Source organism: Ranitomeya variabilis, chromosome 1, assembly GCF_051348905.1.
Source record: "Ranitomeya variabilis isolate aRanVar5 chromosome 1, aRanVar5.hap1, whole genome shotgun sequence".
Taxonomy (NCBI): Eukaryota; Metazoa; Chordata; class Amphibia; order Anura; family Dendrobatidae; genus Ranitomeya; species Ranitomeya variabilis.
This window is the reverse complement of record NC_135232.1, coordinates 945,796,859-945,816,638: the sequence shown is the minus strand read 5'-3', so window position 1 is coordinate 945,816,638 and position 19,780 is coordinate 945,796,859. Positions and strand designations below refer to the sequence as shown.

The window sequence follows — 19,780 nt, the reverse complement described above, 5'->3', positions numbered from 1 at the left end:
GAAAGACATAGCTGAACTGGAGCGGGTGCAGAGAAGAGCGACCAAGGTTATTAGAGGACTGGGGGGTCTGCCATACCAAGATAGGTTATTACACTTGGGGCTATTTAGTTTGGAAAAACGAAGACTAAGGGGTGATCTTATTTTAATGTATAAATATATGAGGGGACAGTACAAAGACCTTTCTGGTGATCTTTTTAATCATAGACCTGAGACAGGGACAAGGGGGCATCCTCTACGTCTGGAGGAAAGAAGGTTTAAGCATAATAACAGACGCGGATTCTTTACTGTAAGAGCAGTGAGACTATGGAACTCTCTGCCGTATGATGTTGTAATGAGTGATTCATTAATTAAATTTAAGAGGGGACTGGATACCTTTCTGGAAAAGTATAATGTTACAGGGTATATACACTAGATTCCTTGATAAGGCGTTGATCCAGGGAACTAGTCTGATTGCCGTATGTGGAGTCGGGAAGGAATTTTTTTCCCCATGGTGGAGTTACTCTTTGCCACATGGGGTTTTTTTGCCTTCCCCTGGATCAACATGTTAGGGCATGTTAGGTTAGGCTATGGGTTGAACTAGATGGACTTACAGTCTTCCTTCAACCTTAATAACTATATATTGAGGACCCCCTTTGTACAAATTGTCCCTCCATAATGGGGCCATGTTTTACCACCCTGGAAAGAAAAGCATGTTGTTGGTTTACGATTATGCCCAATTAATGTCCATTAAGCCAATATCCTAAACCTTTATTACTAATGATGCAGGTAAGCCTAGTGGGCCTCCCATCTCGAGAGAGGTTTTGTTGGCTTAACAGCTATCTAATGCGCATGACTAGCCTAAAGGTTCATGTACACTGTGCGATGTGTGTTTAAAGACGCCCAAAAAGCTTCCGGTCAGCGTTTGTTTAATATCCTGTTTACACAGGCAGTCCCCTCTTCCAATGCACACCAAATAATCTAATAGACTGTTTAGTGTATATAAACAGTCATTGTTTTTGGCAACACAAGACTGTATGTTGCCGCCAACCATGACCTATTGTGCAAACCAAAAGATCATTTCACCCGACAAATGATCGTTTGCTTGTTCGTCTGGTGCTCAGCAGACTGTTTAGATTGCAAGCTTGTGAACAAGCATTCCTAGATACGCACATCACTGTCAAAATGAACTGTGGATCTAGATGCATAAGCAATCCAGAGTTCATCTTCTCAAACAAGAAAATCCCCAAGTGGTCATGTTTGTGGGATGGGAATAATGAAAGTCCGGTAGTAGCCTTTTTGTTTGCCGTACTATGCAGACTACATTGTACCAAGCTTATCTTGTTAATTTCTCTAAACCGTGTCAGAGAAAATTCAATCACACTAAGCAATTGTTCATTTTGTCTCCTCTTGATTGTTTACTTCTAGGGGCAGTTTATTGAGTTATGTAAGACCATGTACAATATATTTAGTGAGGATCCAAATGAGCAGGAACTCTACCATGCAACTGCTGCTGTTACCAGCTTATTGCTTGAGATTGGTGAGGTGGGTAAACTCTTGTGCATGCAACCTTCAGAAGAAACTCCCAGTCACTGCAGCACAGAAACTCAAAGTAGGGTTCTTGGAAAGAAGCCCGTCCAAACTTATCAGTATGTGCAATCAGGAGCCTTCTCCTCAAGCCTCGTTTCCACTGATAACACAGATGAAATTCACTCTGATCAAATGGAGGAGGTCAAGCTTGAGGACTCTTCTCCAAGAGACATCGGGGCCTGCTCCTCTATGCTCATATCAGATGACGAGACAAAAGACGATAGTTCCATGTCTTCTTACTCTGTGTTGAGTGCCGGGTCACATGAAGATGATAAACTACAGTGTGAAGATATTGGTGATGACACCATCCTTGTACGAAGTCACCACCATGCTTCTTTGCCTGTCAGTACTAGTCTAGACCAAGACTGGGCTGTTACATTCGAGCAGTTCCTTGCTTCTCTCTTGACAGAGCCAGCTATTGTCAGATACTTTGAGAAACCGGTGTCCATGATGGCTAGAATAACTAATGCTAAAAATGTCAGACTGATGGGGAAAGCTTTCCCTTCTACAAGTGACTATGAGATTGCCACCATCTCGGGCTGAAGAACACTAGGGAGTTGTATATACTACTCTACCATGGTAGAGTTTGGATCCCATTAACCCTATTAGAAGAGCAACCTCTGTTTTTAATATTTTAGTCCAAAAATGCACAATTTGCAATGACCATCTGAAGATTTTATGGATTTTAACCTAGCATTCTCCTTGGGATGCACCCATTACATAGGCATGAGTACAAACAATTTTAAATAACTAATTAGGGTTTTTAGACTACATAAGTACATATAAACCTAACCTGAAAATAGGATTGTATGTTTTGTCCTCTATACAACAAGACTGTATTGTACTGACGGTAAGACCACATATGGTAAAACACACTATCCTTTTTAGGTGAAATATTACATCCTGTGTCTTCTAAGAATCCTGTAAATAAGTTATTACGTGAACTTGGATATATTTAGTCAGTTGGAATGCATTGACACTTTACTATACAGTATCCCATCCTCCTTTATGCTGGTTTTTGCTGTCTTTTGAGCACCTGCACTTTGAGTTCCTTCTTATTTGTTATATATTGAATTGTCAGTTCATCATTATGTCTATCATTTGGCTTTTTTTACCCCTCTCCTCAATTAATATGGTGCTACTCCAGGAAAAAAGTGTATTTGGTGATTTGACAATATATGAAAAAATTGCTGCAAGTCTGTATTGGACCTTAGAAGATTGTTTTGTTGTAGAAGGATGTGGAGTGCACAAAGGTTTTCCACTTATGACTTTATTTTGTAACATGTATCAATGCCTTTTGTGTGTATATAATTTTTTTTAGTTTGGAAAGTCTTATTTTTTTAAAGCTATTTTTAATTTCAGGTAATTATTGTAATATATATATTGAACCCCATAGATGTTAAGAAAATGTAACGATAAACCAATGCTGCTGTTTTGTTCTTCTGTTTACAAGAAATAAAAGGGTTCATTCAGAAACTGTCCTCTCATTCATGCACTTTTTTTATTTGTCATGCAAAAAAATGTTAATGTTGAATAATCTGAGCTACTGATTAAAGGAGATTTGTGCTAATTTACTTGGTTATGATTAGTATAAGGGACTGCTGTACTATCGATCTGCATACACTTCAGCAGAAAGGATTTATACAGGAATATATACTGCTCAAAAAAATAAAGGGAACACTTAAACAACAGAATATTACTCCCAAGTAAGGGTACTGTCACACAGTGCAATTTTCGTCGCTACGACGGCACGATCCGTGACGTCGCAGCGTCGTATGATTATCGCTCCAGCGTCGTAGACTGCGGTCACACTTTGCAATCACGGCGCTGGAGCGATGCCGAAGTCCCCGGGTAACCAGGGTAAACATTGGGTTACTAAGCGCAGGGCCGCGCTTAGTAACCCGATGTTTACCCTGGTTACCAGCGTAAACGTTAAAAAAACAAACAGTACATACTCACATTCCGGTGTCTGTCCCCCGGCGTCTCAGCTTCTCTGCACTGTGTAAGCACCATAGCCGGAAAGCACAGCGGTGACGTCACCGCTCTGCTCGCTTTCCGGCCGGCAGGCGCTCACAGTGCAGAGAAGCTGAGACGCCGGGGACAGACACCGGAATGTGAGTATGTACTGTTTGTTTTTTTAACGTTTACGCTGGTAACCAGGGTAAACATCGGGTTACTAAGCGCGGCCCTGAGCTTAGTTACCCGATGTTTACCCTGGTTACAAGCGAACACATCGCTGGATCGCTGTCACACACAACGATCCAGCGATGTCAGCGGGTGATCAAGCGACGAAAGAAAGTTCCAAACGATCTGCTACGACGTACGATTCTCAGCGTGATGTCTGATGGCAGTAGCGTGTCAGACACAGCGATATCGTAACGATATCGCTAAAACGTCACGAATCGTGCCGTCGTAGCGATCAAAATTGCACTGTGTGACAGTACCCTAAATCAAACTTCTGCGAAATCAAACTGTCCACTTAGGAAGCAACACTGTTTGACAATCAATTTCACATGCTGTTGTGCAAATGGAGTAGACAACAGATGGAAATTATTGGCAATTATCAAGACACACTCAATAAAGGAGTGGTTCTGCATGTGGGGGCCACAGACCACATCTCAGTACCAATGCTTTCTGGCTGATATTTTGGTCACTTTTGAATGTTAGTTGTGCTTTCACACTCGTGGTAGCATGAGACGGACTCTACAACCCACACAAGTGGCTCAGGTAGTTCAGCTCATCCAGGATGGCACATCAATGTGAACTGTGGCAAGAAGGTTTGCTGTGTCTGTCAGTGTAGTGTCCAGAGGCTGGAGGCGCTACCAGGAGACATGCCAGTTCATCAGGAGACGTGCAGGGGGCCATATGAGGGCAACAACCCAGCAGCAGGACCGCTACCTCAGCCTTTGTGCAATGAGGAACAGGAGGAGCACTGCCAGTGCCCTGCAAAATGACCTCCAGCAGGCCACAACTGTGCATGTCTGCACAAACTGTTAGAAACCGACTCCATGAGGATGGTCTGAGTGCCCAACATCCACAGATGGGGGTTGTGCACACAGTCCAACACCGTACAAGACGCTTTGCATTTGTCACAGAACACCAGGATTGGCAAATTTGCCACTGGTGCCCTGTGCTCTTCACAGATGAAAGCAGGTTCACACTGAGCACATGTGACAGATGTGACACAGTCTGGAGACGCCGTGGAGAGCGATCTGCTGCCTGCAACATACTTCAGCATGACCGATTTGGCAGTGGGTCAGTAATGGTGTGGGGTGGCATTTCTTTGGAAGGATGCACAGCCCTCCATGTGCTAGCCAGAGGTAGCCTGATTGCCATTAGGTACCAAGATGAGATCCTCAGAGACCATATGCTGGTGCCGTTAACCCTGGGTTCCTCCTAATGCAGAACAATGCCAGATCTCATGTGGCTGGAGTGTGTTCAGTTCCTGCAAGATGAAGGCATTGAAGCTATGAACTGGCCCACCCGTTCCCCAGACCTGAATCCGATTGAACACATCTGGGACATCATGTCTCGCACCATCCACCAACGTCACATTGCACCACTGACTGTCCAGGAGTTGGCGGATGCTTTTGTCAAGGTCTGGGAGGAGATCCCTCAGGAGACCATCCGCTTCCTCATCAGGAGCATGCCCAGGCATTGTAGGGGGGTTATTCAGGCACGTGGAGGCCACACACTACTGAGCATCATTTCCTTGTCTTGAGGCATTTCCACTGAAGTTGGATCAGCCTGTAACTTCATTTTCCACTTTGATTTTGAGCATCATTAAAACTCCAGACCTCCGTGGGATATTAGTTGTGATTTACGTTGATAATTTTTAGGTTTTATTGTTCTCAACACATTCCACTAAGTAATGAATAAAGATTTACAACTGGAATATTTTATTCAGTGATATCTAGGATGTGGGATTTTAGTGTTCCCTTTATTTTTTTGAGCAGTGTATTTCAGAGAAACAGTGCTACGTATTGTTCAAAGGCAGTGTCTGGTATTGCATGGCAACAATCCGTTTAACAACTGTGAATTTCTGCAAGGGCTCTCCATCTAAGATTAATAACATGCTTAAAGGGAATCTGTCATCTCAAAAACAGTTAGTAGCCTTTAGATATGGGGCTAATCTGCAGGTTAATAGTGTTCCAAAGGCATGTGACCGTCATACTGAAAGCCCTGGCCACCAAGAAGAAAGGGATTTTATTCCTCCGGTTTTCAGTGGCCGGTGCAGCTTCAGTCACCACTCAGTAGATAGCGAGCGGCAGCTGTAACCACGCTTCGGCAGTGACAGATGGCCTACTCAGCAGTGTATCAGTGCTGAGCCGGCTATCAGTTAGTGCCAGGACGTGGTTACAGCTGCTGCTTACTGTGCGATGACTGGTGACTGAAGCCACACCTCTATGACTGAAAGCCGGAAGCATCCGGGAGGAATAAAGTTAATTTTCCTCCCTGTAGCCAGGCTCTGTGTGGTGGACGCACGGCTTTAGAACGCTATTAACCAGCAGATTAACCTCATTTCTGCATGTTAATAGCAATTGGGAACAAGACAAGTTCCCTTTAATTGCTCAATTGATAGATTTAGAAATGCAAAGGTAAATTTTACAGAACAGATACAACATCGCTACAGTAATCTTGTACAACTGTGCTGAAGTGGATATTTTGCCCCAACGTTAAAGTTAAAATATACAAGCATTAATCTTTTATGATGAACATTGAATGATTTGGCCATGACATACCGTTGCAGGGCCAAAAATTGCTATATGTCACTGCTACATCGCAGCGTAATGCAGGTGAATGGGGTCAAATTGCGACCCCTGGCTGGGTAAGCAAATTACGAAACTTTAAACCCATTTTTTCTACATTCTTGTGGTACCCTAGGGGTGGCTTTTTAAACTGTGTTATGCTGCAGTGGCACATGATGAGCTTTGGCTGTGGCACATGATGAGCTGTGGCTGGGCAACCTGCTGCTTTAGCATTTGCGACCCTGGAGAAGTCAACGTTCTTCTTCAACACCACAGCATTAATAAGCACATAAATCACCTATTTCAAATAAAGAAGTCTGCACCCATACTGCTAATTGGTGTTTGAGGAAAGGGGCGGAACCTTCTTGAATTGTTTGTACCAATCTAGCAAGTTTACTATAAGACAAGTGATAAATTGCTGATCGATGAGGGACTCCCCACAGATCCTAAGCACTATATTCCCTGCAGTCCTATAATAGAATGGTAGATGGGATACTTGTTTTAATCGCCACTTCAGATGGAGCAGTGAAGAGCCCTGTTCTCCAGGATTGGTGAAAATTCCAGCAAAGGGATCCACAAATTCTAACCTGTGCTATGGCTAGCCAAAAACTAGCTATCTTGGTACAAACTCTTTAACTTTTGTGTAATAAGTCCTGTTCTTTTTTTAAAGAAAAAAAAAAATCTATGTAATTTGAAGATAAAAAAAAAAGTGTACTGTTCCTGCACTTATAAACTACTAGCTGAAGAGCCCGGTGTTGCCTGGGCATAGTAAATATCTGTGGTTAGTTATAGCACCTCACTTCTCTTATTTTCCCATCACGCCTCTCATTTTCCCCCTCACATCTCTCATTTTCTCCCTTACACCTCTCATTTTCCCCCTCACTCCTCTTATTTCCCCCCTCATTTCTCTCATTCCCCCCTAACACTTGTCATTTCGACCTCACATGTGTCATTTTCCGATCACTCCACTATTTTCCCTCACTCCTCTCATTTTGCACTCACACCTTTTCATTTTCACCTCACACCTCTCATTTTCCCCTCAGTATATACATGTTTGTCATCTCCCTTATATACAGTATACACCTGTATGTCATCTCCTGTATATAGTATATACCTGTGTGTCATCTCCCCTGTAAATAGTATATACCTGCTGTGTCATCTCCTCCTGTATATTGTATTTACCTATGTGTCATCTCCTACTGCATACCTGAATGTCATCTCTTCTGTATATACTATATACCTGTATGTCATCTCCTATATATATTATATACCTGTATGTCATCTCCTGTATATAGTATATACCTGTGTCATCTCCCCTGTATATAGTATATACCTGCTGTATGTCATCTCCTCTATATACCTATGTGTTATCTCCTCTTTTATATAGTATATACCTGTATGTCATCTCCTCCTGTATATAGTATATACGCATGTCATCTCCTGTATATAATATATACCTGTAAGTCATCTCCTGTATATAATATATACCTGTAAGTCATCTCCTCCTGTATATAGTATATACGTGCGTCATCTGCTCCTGTATATAGTATATACCTGTCATCTCCTCCTGTATATAGTATGTACCTGTATGTCATCATCTCCTGTATATAGTATATACCTGTGTCATCTCCTGTATATAGTATATACCTGTGTGTCATCTCCTCCTGTATATAGTATATACCTGTGTGTCATCTCCCCTGTATATTGTATATACCAGTGTGTCATCTCCTCCTATTTATAGTATATACGTGTCATCTTCTGTATATAGTATATACCTGTATGTCATCTCCTCCTGTATATAGTATATACCTGTCATCTCCCCTGTATATAGTATATACCTGTCATCTCCCCTGTATATAGTATATACCTGTGTCATCTCTCCTGTATATAGTATATACCTGTGTCATCTCCCCTGTATATAGTATATGTCATCTCCCCTGTATATAGTATATACCTGTGTCATCTCCTCCTGTATATAGTATATATCTGTATGTCATCTCCTCCTGTATTAGACTGCGTTCACACGTTATTTGGTCCGTATTTTTACCTCAGTATTTGTAAGCTAAATTGGCAGCCTGATAAATCCCCAGCCAACAGGAAGCCCTCCCCCCTGGCAGTATATATTAGCTCACACATACACATAATAGACAGGTCATGTGACTGACAGCTGCCGTATTTCCTATATGGTACATTTGTTGCTCTTGTAGTTTTTCTGCTTATTAATCAGATTTTTATTTTTGAAGGATAATACCAGACTTGTGTGTGTTTTAGGGCGAGTTTCATGTGTCAAGTTGTATCTGTTGAGTTGCATGTGGCTACATGCATGTAGCGACTTTTGTGAGATGAGTTTTGTGTGGTGACATGCGTGTAGCAACTTTTTGTGTGTCGAGTTGCATGTGACAGGTTAGTGTAGCAAGTTGTGTGCAGCAAGTTTTGCGCATGGCGAGTTTTATGTGTGGTGCGTTTTGAGTATGTGCAAGTTTTGTGTGAGGCAACTTTTGCATGTGTTGCAACTTTTGTGCATGTGGCAATTTTTCCGCGTGTGCAAGTTTTGCGTGTGGCGAGTTTTCCATGAGGTGAGTTTTGCATGTGGCGAGTTTTGAGCGCGACTTTTGTGTTTCGACTTTTATGTGGCGAGGTTGGTGTATGTGTGGCGAGGGTGGTATATGTGTTCAAGCACGTGGTAGTGTGTGGCGCATTTTGTGTGTGTTCATATCCCAGTGTGTGGTGAGTATCCCATGTCGGGGCCCCACCTTAGCAACTGTACGGTATATACTCTTTGGCGCCATCGCTCTCACTCTTTAAGTCCCCCTTGTTCACATCTGGCAGCTGTCAATTTGCCTCCAACACTTTTCTTTCACTTTTTCCCCATTATGTAGATAGGGGCAAAATTGTTTGGTGAATTGGTACCCGCTGGCTTAAAATTTTGCCTCACAACATAGCCTATGACGCTCTCTGGGTCCAGACGTGTGACTGTGCAAAGTTTTGTGGCTGTATCTGCAACGGTGCAGATGCCAATCCCGGACATACACTGTGTTCCAAATTATTATGCACAAAGAGTTTAGGAGTGATAAGGTTAGAATTTTTTTTGTTTGTCATTTAAACTCATTGATGGTGATGTGTGTCAGGGCTCTTTATATCACTGAAAGCAATTGCAGAGACCTGTGCAAATTAGTTTGGCAGGTGTGTCCAAATAAAGGCAAGACTACTTAAGAAGGCTGTTCCACATTATTAAGCAGCCTACATTTTTTGTCAAAATGGGAAAGAAAAAGGATGTGTCGGCTGCTGAGAAGCAACAAATTGTGGAGTATTTAGGTCAAGGCATGACTACAATCAACATTGCCAAGACACTTCATCGTGATCATCGCACAATCAAGAAGTATGTAGCTGATTCCCAGCACACACGTGTGCATGCTGATAAGGAAAAATTGAGGACTCTTTCCAACAAGCAATTGCGTAAAGTTAAAAGAGCAGCTGCAAAAATGCCTTGTCATAGCAGCAGACAAGTTTTTGAAGCTGCTGGTGCCTCCAACGTCCCCAGAACAACAAGATGCAGGGTCCTTCAGAGGTTTGCAGCTGTGTGTAAGCCATCCTGTCGACCACCTCTATCCACTGCACACAAGCAGAAACGGCTCCAGTGGGCCAAACGATACTTGAAGACCGACTTCCAAACTGTTTTGTTCACCGATGAGTGCCGTGCAATGCTCGATGGTCCAGATAGATGGAGTGGAGGATGGCTGGTTGATGGACACCCCATGAAAACACGGCTAAGGCGCCAACAAGGAGGAGGTGGAGTAATGTTTTGGGCTGGAATCATGGGGAGAGAGATTGTCGGCCCCTTTATGATCCCTGAAGGGGTAAAGATGAACTCCATAATCTATGTGGAGTTTCTAAAACAACACTTCCTGCCATGGTTCAAGAGGAAGAACCGTGCTTTCCGCAGCAAGATCATTTTCATGCATGATAATGCACCGTCTTATGCTGCAAAAACACATCTGCATCTCTGGCTGCTATGGGCATAAAAGAGGACAAACTTATGGTGTGGCCACCATCTTCCCCTGGCCTCAACCCCATTGAGAACCTCTGGAGCATCATCAAAAGGAGTGTCTATGATGGCAGGAGGCAGTTCACATCTAAGCAACAGCTCTGGGAGGGTATTCTGTCCACATGCAAAACAATTGAAGCAGAAACCATCCAAAAACTGACAAATTCAATGGACAAGAGAGTTCAGAAGCTTCTTTCCAACAAGGGGTCCTATGTGCAAATGTAACATCACCTGGAATAAAGTTTTCACTTGAAAACTGTTTGATTTCATTTTGTAATAAGCTGATAATGCTTAGAACTTCACAATTGACCATTTTTTTGTTCAAAATTTAAAAAAAAGGTTGAAAACTCGGCTGTGCATAATAATTTGGAACATGCATTTTGAGTGTTTATTTTTTTTTTAAAAGATACTGTTTTCATAGGCAATTTGTTCCAAAACATTGCAATTATACTAGAATAGTAGATGGCTGGAAAATAACAATGACTGCAATTCAGATAGGTAATTTAGAGAAAATGAGGAAATATTATTTGCATAATAATTTGGAACACAGTGTAAACTGTAAAGCGCTGCGGAATATGTTGGCGCTATATAAATAAAGATTATTATTAGGGTACTGTCACACAGTGCAATTTTCGTCGCTACGACGGCACGATCCGTGACGTCGCAGCGTCGTATGATTATCGCTCCAGCGTCGTAGACTGCGGTCACACTTTGCAATCACGGCGCTGGAGCGATGCCGAAGTCCCCGGGTAACCAGGGTAAACATCGGGTTACTAAGCGCAGGGCCGCGCTTAGTAACCCGATGTTTACCCTGGTTACCAGCGTAAACGTTAAAAAAACAAACAGTACATACTCACATTCCGGTGTCTGTCCCCGGCGTCTCAGCTTCTCTGCACTGTGTAAGCACCATAGCTGGAAAGCACAGCGGTGACGTCACCGCTCTGCTCGCTTTCCGGCCGGCAGGCGCTCACAGTGCAGAGAAGCTGAGACGCCGGGGACAGACACCGGAATGTGAGTATGTACTGTTTGTTTTTTTTAACGTTTACGCTGGTAACCAGGGTAAACATCGGGTTACTAAGCGCGGCTCTGCGCTTAGTTACCCGATGTTTACCCTGGTTACAAGCGAACACATCGCTGGATCGCTGTCACACACAACGATCCAGCGATGTCAGCGGGTGATCAAGCGACGAAAGAACGTTCCAAACGATCTGCTACGACGTACGATTCTCAGCGTGATGTCTGATCGCAGTAGCGTGTCAGACACAGCGATATCGTAACGATATCGCTAGAACGTCACGAATCGTGCCGTCGTAGCGATCAAAATTGCACTGTGTGACAGTACCCTTACACACACACACACATTCAGCTTTATATATTAGATAAAGATGAGATGCCTATTGCCTAGTATGCTTTAATTACCTTTATAACGCTTGGAATTCAGCGTGACAGCAGCTGCTCCTTACTGCTCCCCCCTCCCTTCTGGGACATTACATCACACACCAGTGTGCAGAACCCCGCTGTGAGTAACAGCCAGCCTGAGAAGAGGGGGCATGTCCGTTCCCCTGTTCTCGGCAGAAATACAGCTATTATCAGGAGACTGGCTGGTAACAGCGGTGAGCTGCACACTGCTGTAATGTCCCAGACAGAGGGGTGAGCAGTGAGGAGCCGCCTAATAATGTCCCTGGGCCGGCGGTCCGAGGTGAGGGTGTGTGGTGGGGGCTTGGCCTATTCCCTGCTAGTAGCCCTGTGAATAAGACATTATCGGGGGCTGCTAAAAGAAGCTGCGAACTGGCCACACCAATGCTATGCTCCCTCAACGCTTCTCAGATTGGCTGTTCCTTACAGGGGAAGCAGCACTTGGTGTATGATGTAATGACCCAGACGGGAGGGGGGGCAGTGAGGAGCTGCTGCTTCTATAAAGATAGAACTGCACTGGGCATCTCATCTTTATAGTTTAGGAGGGCAGGGACAGTGCAAACATTTTTTTATCTCCCGGAAGTGCCCCTTTAATCAAACCGTTCTTAAGCTTTGGAAAAATGAAAAATTTAGTGCTTCAGCTGTCTTCTTCTATAGTGCTCCCAAACCATGTTCTTCTAATGAAATTATGATGCATATTGCCTCGCTGCTCAGTAGCAATACTGCTAAATTTATTTTTGTCATTGAATAAGTATTTCTATAGAAATGCTTTTACGTAAATCGTGGTCTCTGTACTCATTATCAGAGTTCATTGGACTTCGTTTTAAGGTGAACTGATGCAAGCAGTATGGCAGCTATTTGAATTGCATAGGAAATGTTTGTCTATCTTGACCTTTAACTTTTACTACGTAAGTGTTGTAGACCTAAAAACGATAGTCAAGGGCCCAATATGTTTATATAGAAGCCTTATTAAAGGCTAGAAACAAAATGGAGCTCTAATACTGCCATGCGCATACGAAGGGAGATTAATTCATGAAGTGTTTTAGTAATGTAAGTTTTTACAGATGGTGGAGACTCTATCAAGAATTTCAGTCAGAGATTCAATTATTTTGAGCATGCAGAATAGTGAACCCTGTAGCGAAACCCCGTGCAAGTCAATAGGGTATGCTGCGAATCTGCAAAGTTTGAACAATCAAGTAGAGTTGAGATCCAATGGATCTACCATGATGTTGCCAAAAATCATGCTAACAATCAATTTGACAACAATGCAGATCTATGTGATTAATTTTTAATTGCTCAATTAGTAGATTTACAGTAGTAAGCAATAATCTGTTAGGCAAACTTCACATGTCCACATTTCACTCATCATGTACTGACCACAATGTCTGATCTGATTGGTGTCCCCACCATGAGCACACATGTCTCCACTCTATGCCTATGAGGAGGTTGGTTCATGTCCGCTGACCCGTGGTCACTCTGTAAAAGGCAGCCCATACAAGGTCCATCAAATGTAGATGTGAGGCCAAGCTTAGAGGCTTGGGGGTCACTATCTAATGTATTCAAATTTTATCAGCTTCTCTATCTGGTAGAGTATGTGCAGTGCCTTAATTACAATTGTACTTTTATGTTATTGATTATTGTAAGGTCTTGGAAAATGCATTTAATAATAAGAAATCTCATTTATGAGGCCCCTTGTACATTTTTTTAATCTTGTTTTTAACAAAAAGGAAGATCACATCGTAACACAAGTGAGACAACCTTTATAGAATTCCCATAAGGTGAATCATAAATAAGTGATTTGCATACTTCCTGGTCCGCCATTTTTCCGATACAGTGTACCCCAGCAATCACATGACACTGCTGCAACTAATCAGCGTCTGTTGATCAGCTACAGCCTTCACTATTCAGACTTCTGCTTTGACAGAAAACTTGAACCAAAGACAAGTTGAAAATTGTTAGTAACCCAAGTTATAATTCACTGACTAAGATGGCATGTCAATGTGTTTTGATTTGCTCCTTGCTCTTCAGATTGTGCTGACAGACACAGAAGACCTCCTTGCGATGGCATGGTTAGAGGAGCAAACAGTGCAACCTGAATGTGCTTCAGGTACCAACGCCTGCTACCGGTAGTGAAAAGGACACCGGCAAAGCACAAAACTAGAGCAGAATCAAGATCAGGAGCGAGATTGTTTCCAGCACCCTCAAAAAGGTTTTTTTGGAGGTTTTCTTGCCGTTACCTCTAAAGTTCACGTGTTGTCACTTTCATTTGCACCAAAGCAGGTGAAAATGTTTCCCAATCACTTCTGGTTCCTAATTAATGGCCCTGAGGTTCAATGAATCTGTAGTTATACTTTGATGGGCAAGTCTTCCCTTAATTTTTTTTGAGCAGTGTATATATGTTTATATTTTTAATTTTTGGGGCGATGGGAAGAGAGTGGCACAAATGTGGACACATACCCTCAATAAAGAAAGAAAAGATCTTTTTGCCACTGATACTATGATGTAATCGTTATATATTACAAGCTGTTTAGCAGCAAGTTGATGATTATACTGATTCTATCCAGTGTAGGAGCTGGTTTACTCCAGATTGTGCAGACTTTGGTCCTTGTTTGTCATTTGTCTATTCTTTACTCCCAATGATAGACTAGAATTGCAAATGTGAACTTGTCAGCTTCACCCATGAACCTGCTCTATCACATACGACTTCAGTGCAGGTCGTCAGTCCTTTCCCTCAAGTGCCCCTTTGTATAAGGCCTCATTCAGACAGTGATTGTTCTGGTACACAACAAACATGGTCTGATGTTCATCAGTGTTTGGTCATTGTGTCAGTTTTTAACATCCGTGTTTAGTCCGCAGTTTTCTTGTATGAAAAATAAATTACAAAACTTCTTCCATACATTACAGAGCTAACAATGGACAGCATTCGGACATTACACAGATGGCAATCTGTGCTGTCACTGATTTTTGTTTTTGTTTGATCCGTGACTCAGATCGAAAATGAACATGTTTTCTTTTCGTTTTGTTTTTTTGTGTTTGCTAACGGGCAAACTTTCCTGATTGGCAGTTGTTTTATGTCTCGTTCAGACGTCCATTTTTCAAGTTCGTGATCTATCTGTGGTTTTCACGGATAGAACACGTACCATCATATTCTGTTTGGCTGTCGTATGTCCTTGTGCTCACAAATAATCATGGAGACATTTTTTTTCTCAGTGTGAAAACTGAAAATCACCCAAATAAGTCTGTGGGTCTGTGAAAATCACAGACTGCACATGGATAGCTTCAGTGTGTAACCGTGTGTGGTTAGTGATTGACATTGCAGTTTATTTATCCATATGTGACAGTCACTGATGGTAAAAATTGACGCACTAACAAAACACTGATGAATATCAGATCCAAAACACTTATGACACTCCAATAATTTTTTTGCGTACATGAAAAAATCACAGACTTCTGAATGAGGTCTAATGCTGTGCACTGGCGGATGTAAATGCACCTTAACACAATGGAAAATGGACAGAGAAAGAAATATGGCGGAGAGTCTTATCTCAGCAGTCACCTGAAGTGCCATATGCTGCATGCCAGTCTGACCATCAATTTGCATTAGGCTACTTTCACACATCAGGTTTTCTGTTTCAGGCAGAATCCGGCTAATGTTGAAAAAACCGGATCCGTTGCAAATAGTGAAAAAACTGATGCAATGGATCAGTTTTTCTGCCGAATCCGTTTTTATTTTTAACATGGAGTTTACAGTGAGTTCCTTCCTGGAAAAGGAGAGAGACCCCAGTTCCGTCACTGTGCACTTTTTTTGCCGCACAAAAAAAAGTTCCTCTGGACGTTTTCTCCGTCCGCTGGAACCGACTATATGGACGGATCCGGAAAAAAACGGATGAAACGTCTGACCATCAGGCGCAATCCGGCGCTAATACAACTCCATGAGAAAAAAACGGATCCGGCATTAAAAAAAAAGGATCCGTTTTTTTCAAAACTTGCCGAATTGTGCCTGAAACAAAAAAACCTGATGTGTGAAAGTAGCCATAGTGATTCAATATTCAACAGCAATAAGTAGTGAATAATTCAATTAAAAATCTTCTTCCCAGGTTAGAAATCAGCCACATTAGTCTGACATCTGAAATAAATCATGGCATAGATTTACTTTATCCAGTTGGGTAAATGTAATGGCAAACATGTCACACAAGCTCACTACAAGATATTGACATTTTTTTATTAACGCAAGTTGATGATGGAAGGAAAACCAGGGACTTTTGAAGACTCAAAAAGACATAAAATCTGTACAAGGAAAAAAGTCATCAATCATACAGGTCATAAAGTGACTGCACCGCTGTCTGTGGTGGCTTCATGGTTCTTACAGCTCCTCGGCAGAGGTGTGTAGTGTCTTTGGCAAACTGTCAGAATATAGTACAGCTTGTTATAAAAACTGAGATACCAAGGGTAAAAGGGCAGGTCTGAAGCTTTACACCTGTGACAAGACTGTAAAGTCAGCAAATGTGGACAGAAAACCACTTCAAACGGAGAAAGGTTTCTAAATTATTACTGTGTAGCTGGTAATTCCTGCAATTACTCAATCCTAATCTACTGTCTAGATAAGATAGGAGATATGAGGACATGCCGATAAGCCAGCAGTATATCTGAATAAGAAATTGATGATCCAGTTATCATAGATCGTGCCTTTACACAAGGTACATCTGTCCCGACTCCAATGGGGAGAAAGACTGAGATCAGTAGTCGTCTATGGTACTGTAGGGTTTAATGGTAACGCCTGTGGTCTGAGTAAAACGTCTGGTGACCATTGGGTGGATTATCTCTCCAGGCTCCAGTGCTGGCCTCCTGTGGGGTGTAGATGTCCCCTGCCCTCTCACTTATTGTACAGTAATACTTCAATATGTTGTTAGGCTTATTTGTCTACCACTGGTGCCATGATTTATGTACAAATGTCTCTGTATTACCTCATCTGGGCAAAAGTGGTGTTTTCCCCTCTAGTAGTAGTGCCAATACCCATAGCCTCCTGTTAGGTGGGTAACACAGCGCCTGGGAGAATCAGCCCATGACCGTATTTGAGGGCCACAGTGACAAATCCTTTCTTAGGGAGCGCTGATGTGACATAGATGGTTGTGTCTCAGTGAGGGGCATGATATCTGTCTATATAAGGAGTAATATAATGATAAAGCTAAATGATGTCATCAATGCAAAGGGGAAAAAAAAAAAAAATATATATATATATATATATATATATATATATATATATATATATATATATATATATATATATATACACTCACCGGCCACTTTATTAGGTACACCATGCTAGTAACGGGTTGGACCCCCTTTTGCCTTCAGAACTGCCTCAATTCTTCGTGGCATAGATTCAACAAGGTGCTGGAAGCATTCCTCAGAGATTTTGGTCCATATTGACATGATGGCATCACACAGTTGCCGCAGATTTGTCAGCTGCACATCCCAAAGATGCTCCATACAAGGCAGGATGGATCCATGCTTTCATGTTGTTTACGCCAAATTCTGACCCTACCATCCGAATGTCGCAGCAGAAATCGAGACTCATCAGACCAAGCAACGTTTTTCCAATCTTCTACTGTCCAATTTCGATGAGCTTGTACAAATTGTAGCCTCAGTTTCCTGTTCTTAGCTGAAAGGAGTGGTACCCGGTGTGGTCTTCTGCTGCTGTAGCCCATCTGCCTCAAAGTTCGACGCACTGTGCGTTCAGAGATGCTCTTAGGCCTACCTTGGTTGTAACGGGTGGCGATTTGAGTCACTGTTGCCTTTCTATCAGCTCGAACCAGTCTGCCCATTCTCCTCTGACCTCTGGCATCAACAAGGCATTTCCGCCCACAGAACTGCCGCTCACTGGATTTTTTTTCTTTTTCGGACCATTCTCTGTAAACCCTAGAGATGGTTGTGCGTGAAAATCCCAGTAGATCAGCAGTTTCTGAAATACTCAGACCAGCCCTTCTGGCACCAACAACCATGCCACGTTCAAAGGCACTCAAATCACCTTTCTTCCCCATACTGATGCTCGGTTTGAACTGCAGGAGATTGTCTTGACCATGTCTACATGCCTAAATGCACTGAGTTGCCGCCATGTGATTGGCTGATTAGAAATTAAGTGTTAACAAGAAGTTGGACAGGTGTACCTAATAAAGTGGCCGGTGAGTGTATATTACCCAGCAATAACATCTGTGGTGAATAGACGATTCCCAGGGTCCAACCTCTTGGACCCCCATTAACCATGACAGCAGGGGTCACAAACTCTCTTATGTGAATGGACAAATAAAGCTTATGTACACTACTAGGGGAATGAGAAAACCTCAATCTATCTGTCTCATAGAAGTACATGAAGTGGTGGTCACGTATACACAGAATACAGCTCAATTCACACAGGGACTCTGGCACCACTGTTTCCTTATTGTCAGAACTCTAGGCATCATTTATTGATCGACCTCTTGTAAAAAGGTGAAACAAATTTATGAAAGATCATTTTTAAGTGTAAATTTAAGTAAAAACCACTGAGACATTTCATAATTACAGTATGTCTCTGTATAATGTTTTTTCTTGTCCATAACTTGCCAGCAAAGTTGCTAGAGTGGAGTGGAAGACAGCACTGTATCACCCACAGAGACATTTGGCTATACATTTTATACATACATATTAATTTTTCATATTGCTCATGTTTTTGTTTGGCAACTGTCACTCACTAAGACGCTTTTTATTGCAAAAAATAGTTTTTGCGTTACCACATTTTGAGTGCTATAATTTTTCCATATTTTGGTTCACGGAGTCATGTGCGGTCTTGTTTTCTGCGGGACGAGTTGACGTTTTTATTGGTACCATTTTCGGGCACATGACATTTTTTGATCACTTTTTATTACGATTTTTGGGAGGCAGAATGAACAAAAAACAGCTATTCATGAATTTCTTTTGTGGGGGGGCGTTTATACCGTTCCGCGTGTGGTAAAATTGATAAAGCAGTTTTATTCTTCGGGTCAGTACGATTACAGCGATACCTCATTTATATCTTTTTTAATGTTTTGGCGCTTTTATACAATAAAAACTATTTTATATAAAAAATAATTATTATTTTGCATCGCTTTATTCTTAGGGCTATAACTTTATTTTTTGCGGATGATGCTGTATGGCGGCTCGTTTTTTGCCAGACAAGATGATGTTTTCAGCGGTGCCATGTTTATTTATATCCGTCTTTTTGATCGCGTGTTGTTCCACTTTTTGTTCAGTGGTATGATGATAAAGCGTTGTTTTTTGCCTCATTTTTTATTAATTTTTTTACAGTGTTCACTGAACGGGTTAACTAGTGGGGCAGTTTTATAGGTCGGGTCGTTATGGACGCAGCAATACTAAATATGTGTACTGTATTTTTTTTTAATTTACATAAAGAAATGTATTTTTTGGGAAAAATATATATATTTTTTCTTTATTTTGGAATTTTTTAAAAAAATATGTTTACACGTTTTTTGTTTTTTTTTACATTGTCCCAGGGTGGGACATCACTGTATAAAGTCAGATCGCTGATCTGACAGGCAGTGTAGGAGGCTTCTCAGCGTTTGCTCTCAGCAGGCACTGACAAGCCACCTCCCTGCAGGACCTGGAAGGACCCCATGGCCATCTTGGATCCGGGGGCCTGCAGGGAGGAGACCTCGGGAACAACGCAAACACATCGCGTTGTTCTGAAGGTCTCGGAAGCATGCAGGGAGCCTCCTCCCTGCGTGATGCTTCCCTATGCCACCGGAACGCTGCGATCTTGTTTGATCGCAGTGTTCCGGGGGTTAAAGTGCCGGGAGTCAGCTGTGAGAATCAGCTGATACCTGGCCACGAACGGCTGCACTCCCCCTAGAGCGTGGCTGATCGCGTATGACCTACTATCCCGTCCATGGGAATTAAGTCCCAGGTCACATGGATGGGATAGTATGTCCGATGGCAGAAAAGGGTTAAGATATGAAGAACAGTCAATTAGGAA

At 42.2% G+C, this 19,780-nt stretch overlaps 1 protein-coding gene across 4 annotated transcripts in view; it reads left to right on the top strand.

The window, feature by feature from the left end:
* TBC1D9 (TBC1 domain family member 9) overlaps positions 1 to 3,039 on the top strand; it is a 113,569-nt gene extending 110,530 nt beyond the window's left edge. For all 4 annotated transcript variants that reach the window (XM_077279238.1, XM_077279236.1, XM_077279235.1 and 1 more), the window contains one exon: positions 1,405 to 3,039. In XM_077279238.1, coding sequence (XP_077135353.1) covers positions 1,405 to 2,109 — 705 coding nt within the window. In that variant the 3' untranslated portion in view covers positions 2,110 to 3,039. The remainder of the gene's footprint in view (positions 1 to 1,404) is intronic.
* The last annotated feature ends 16,741 nt before the right edge of the window (positions 3,040 to 19,780 follow it).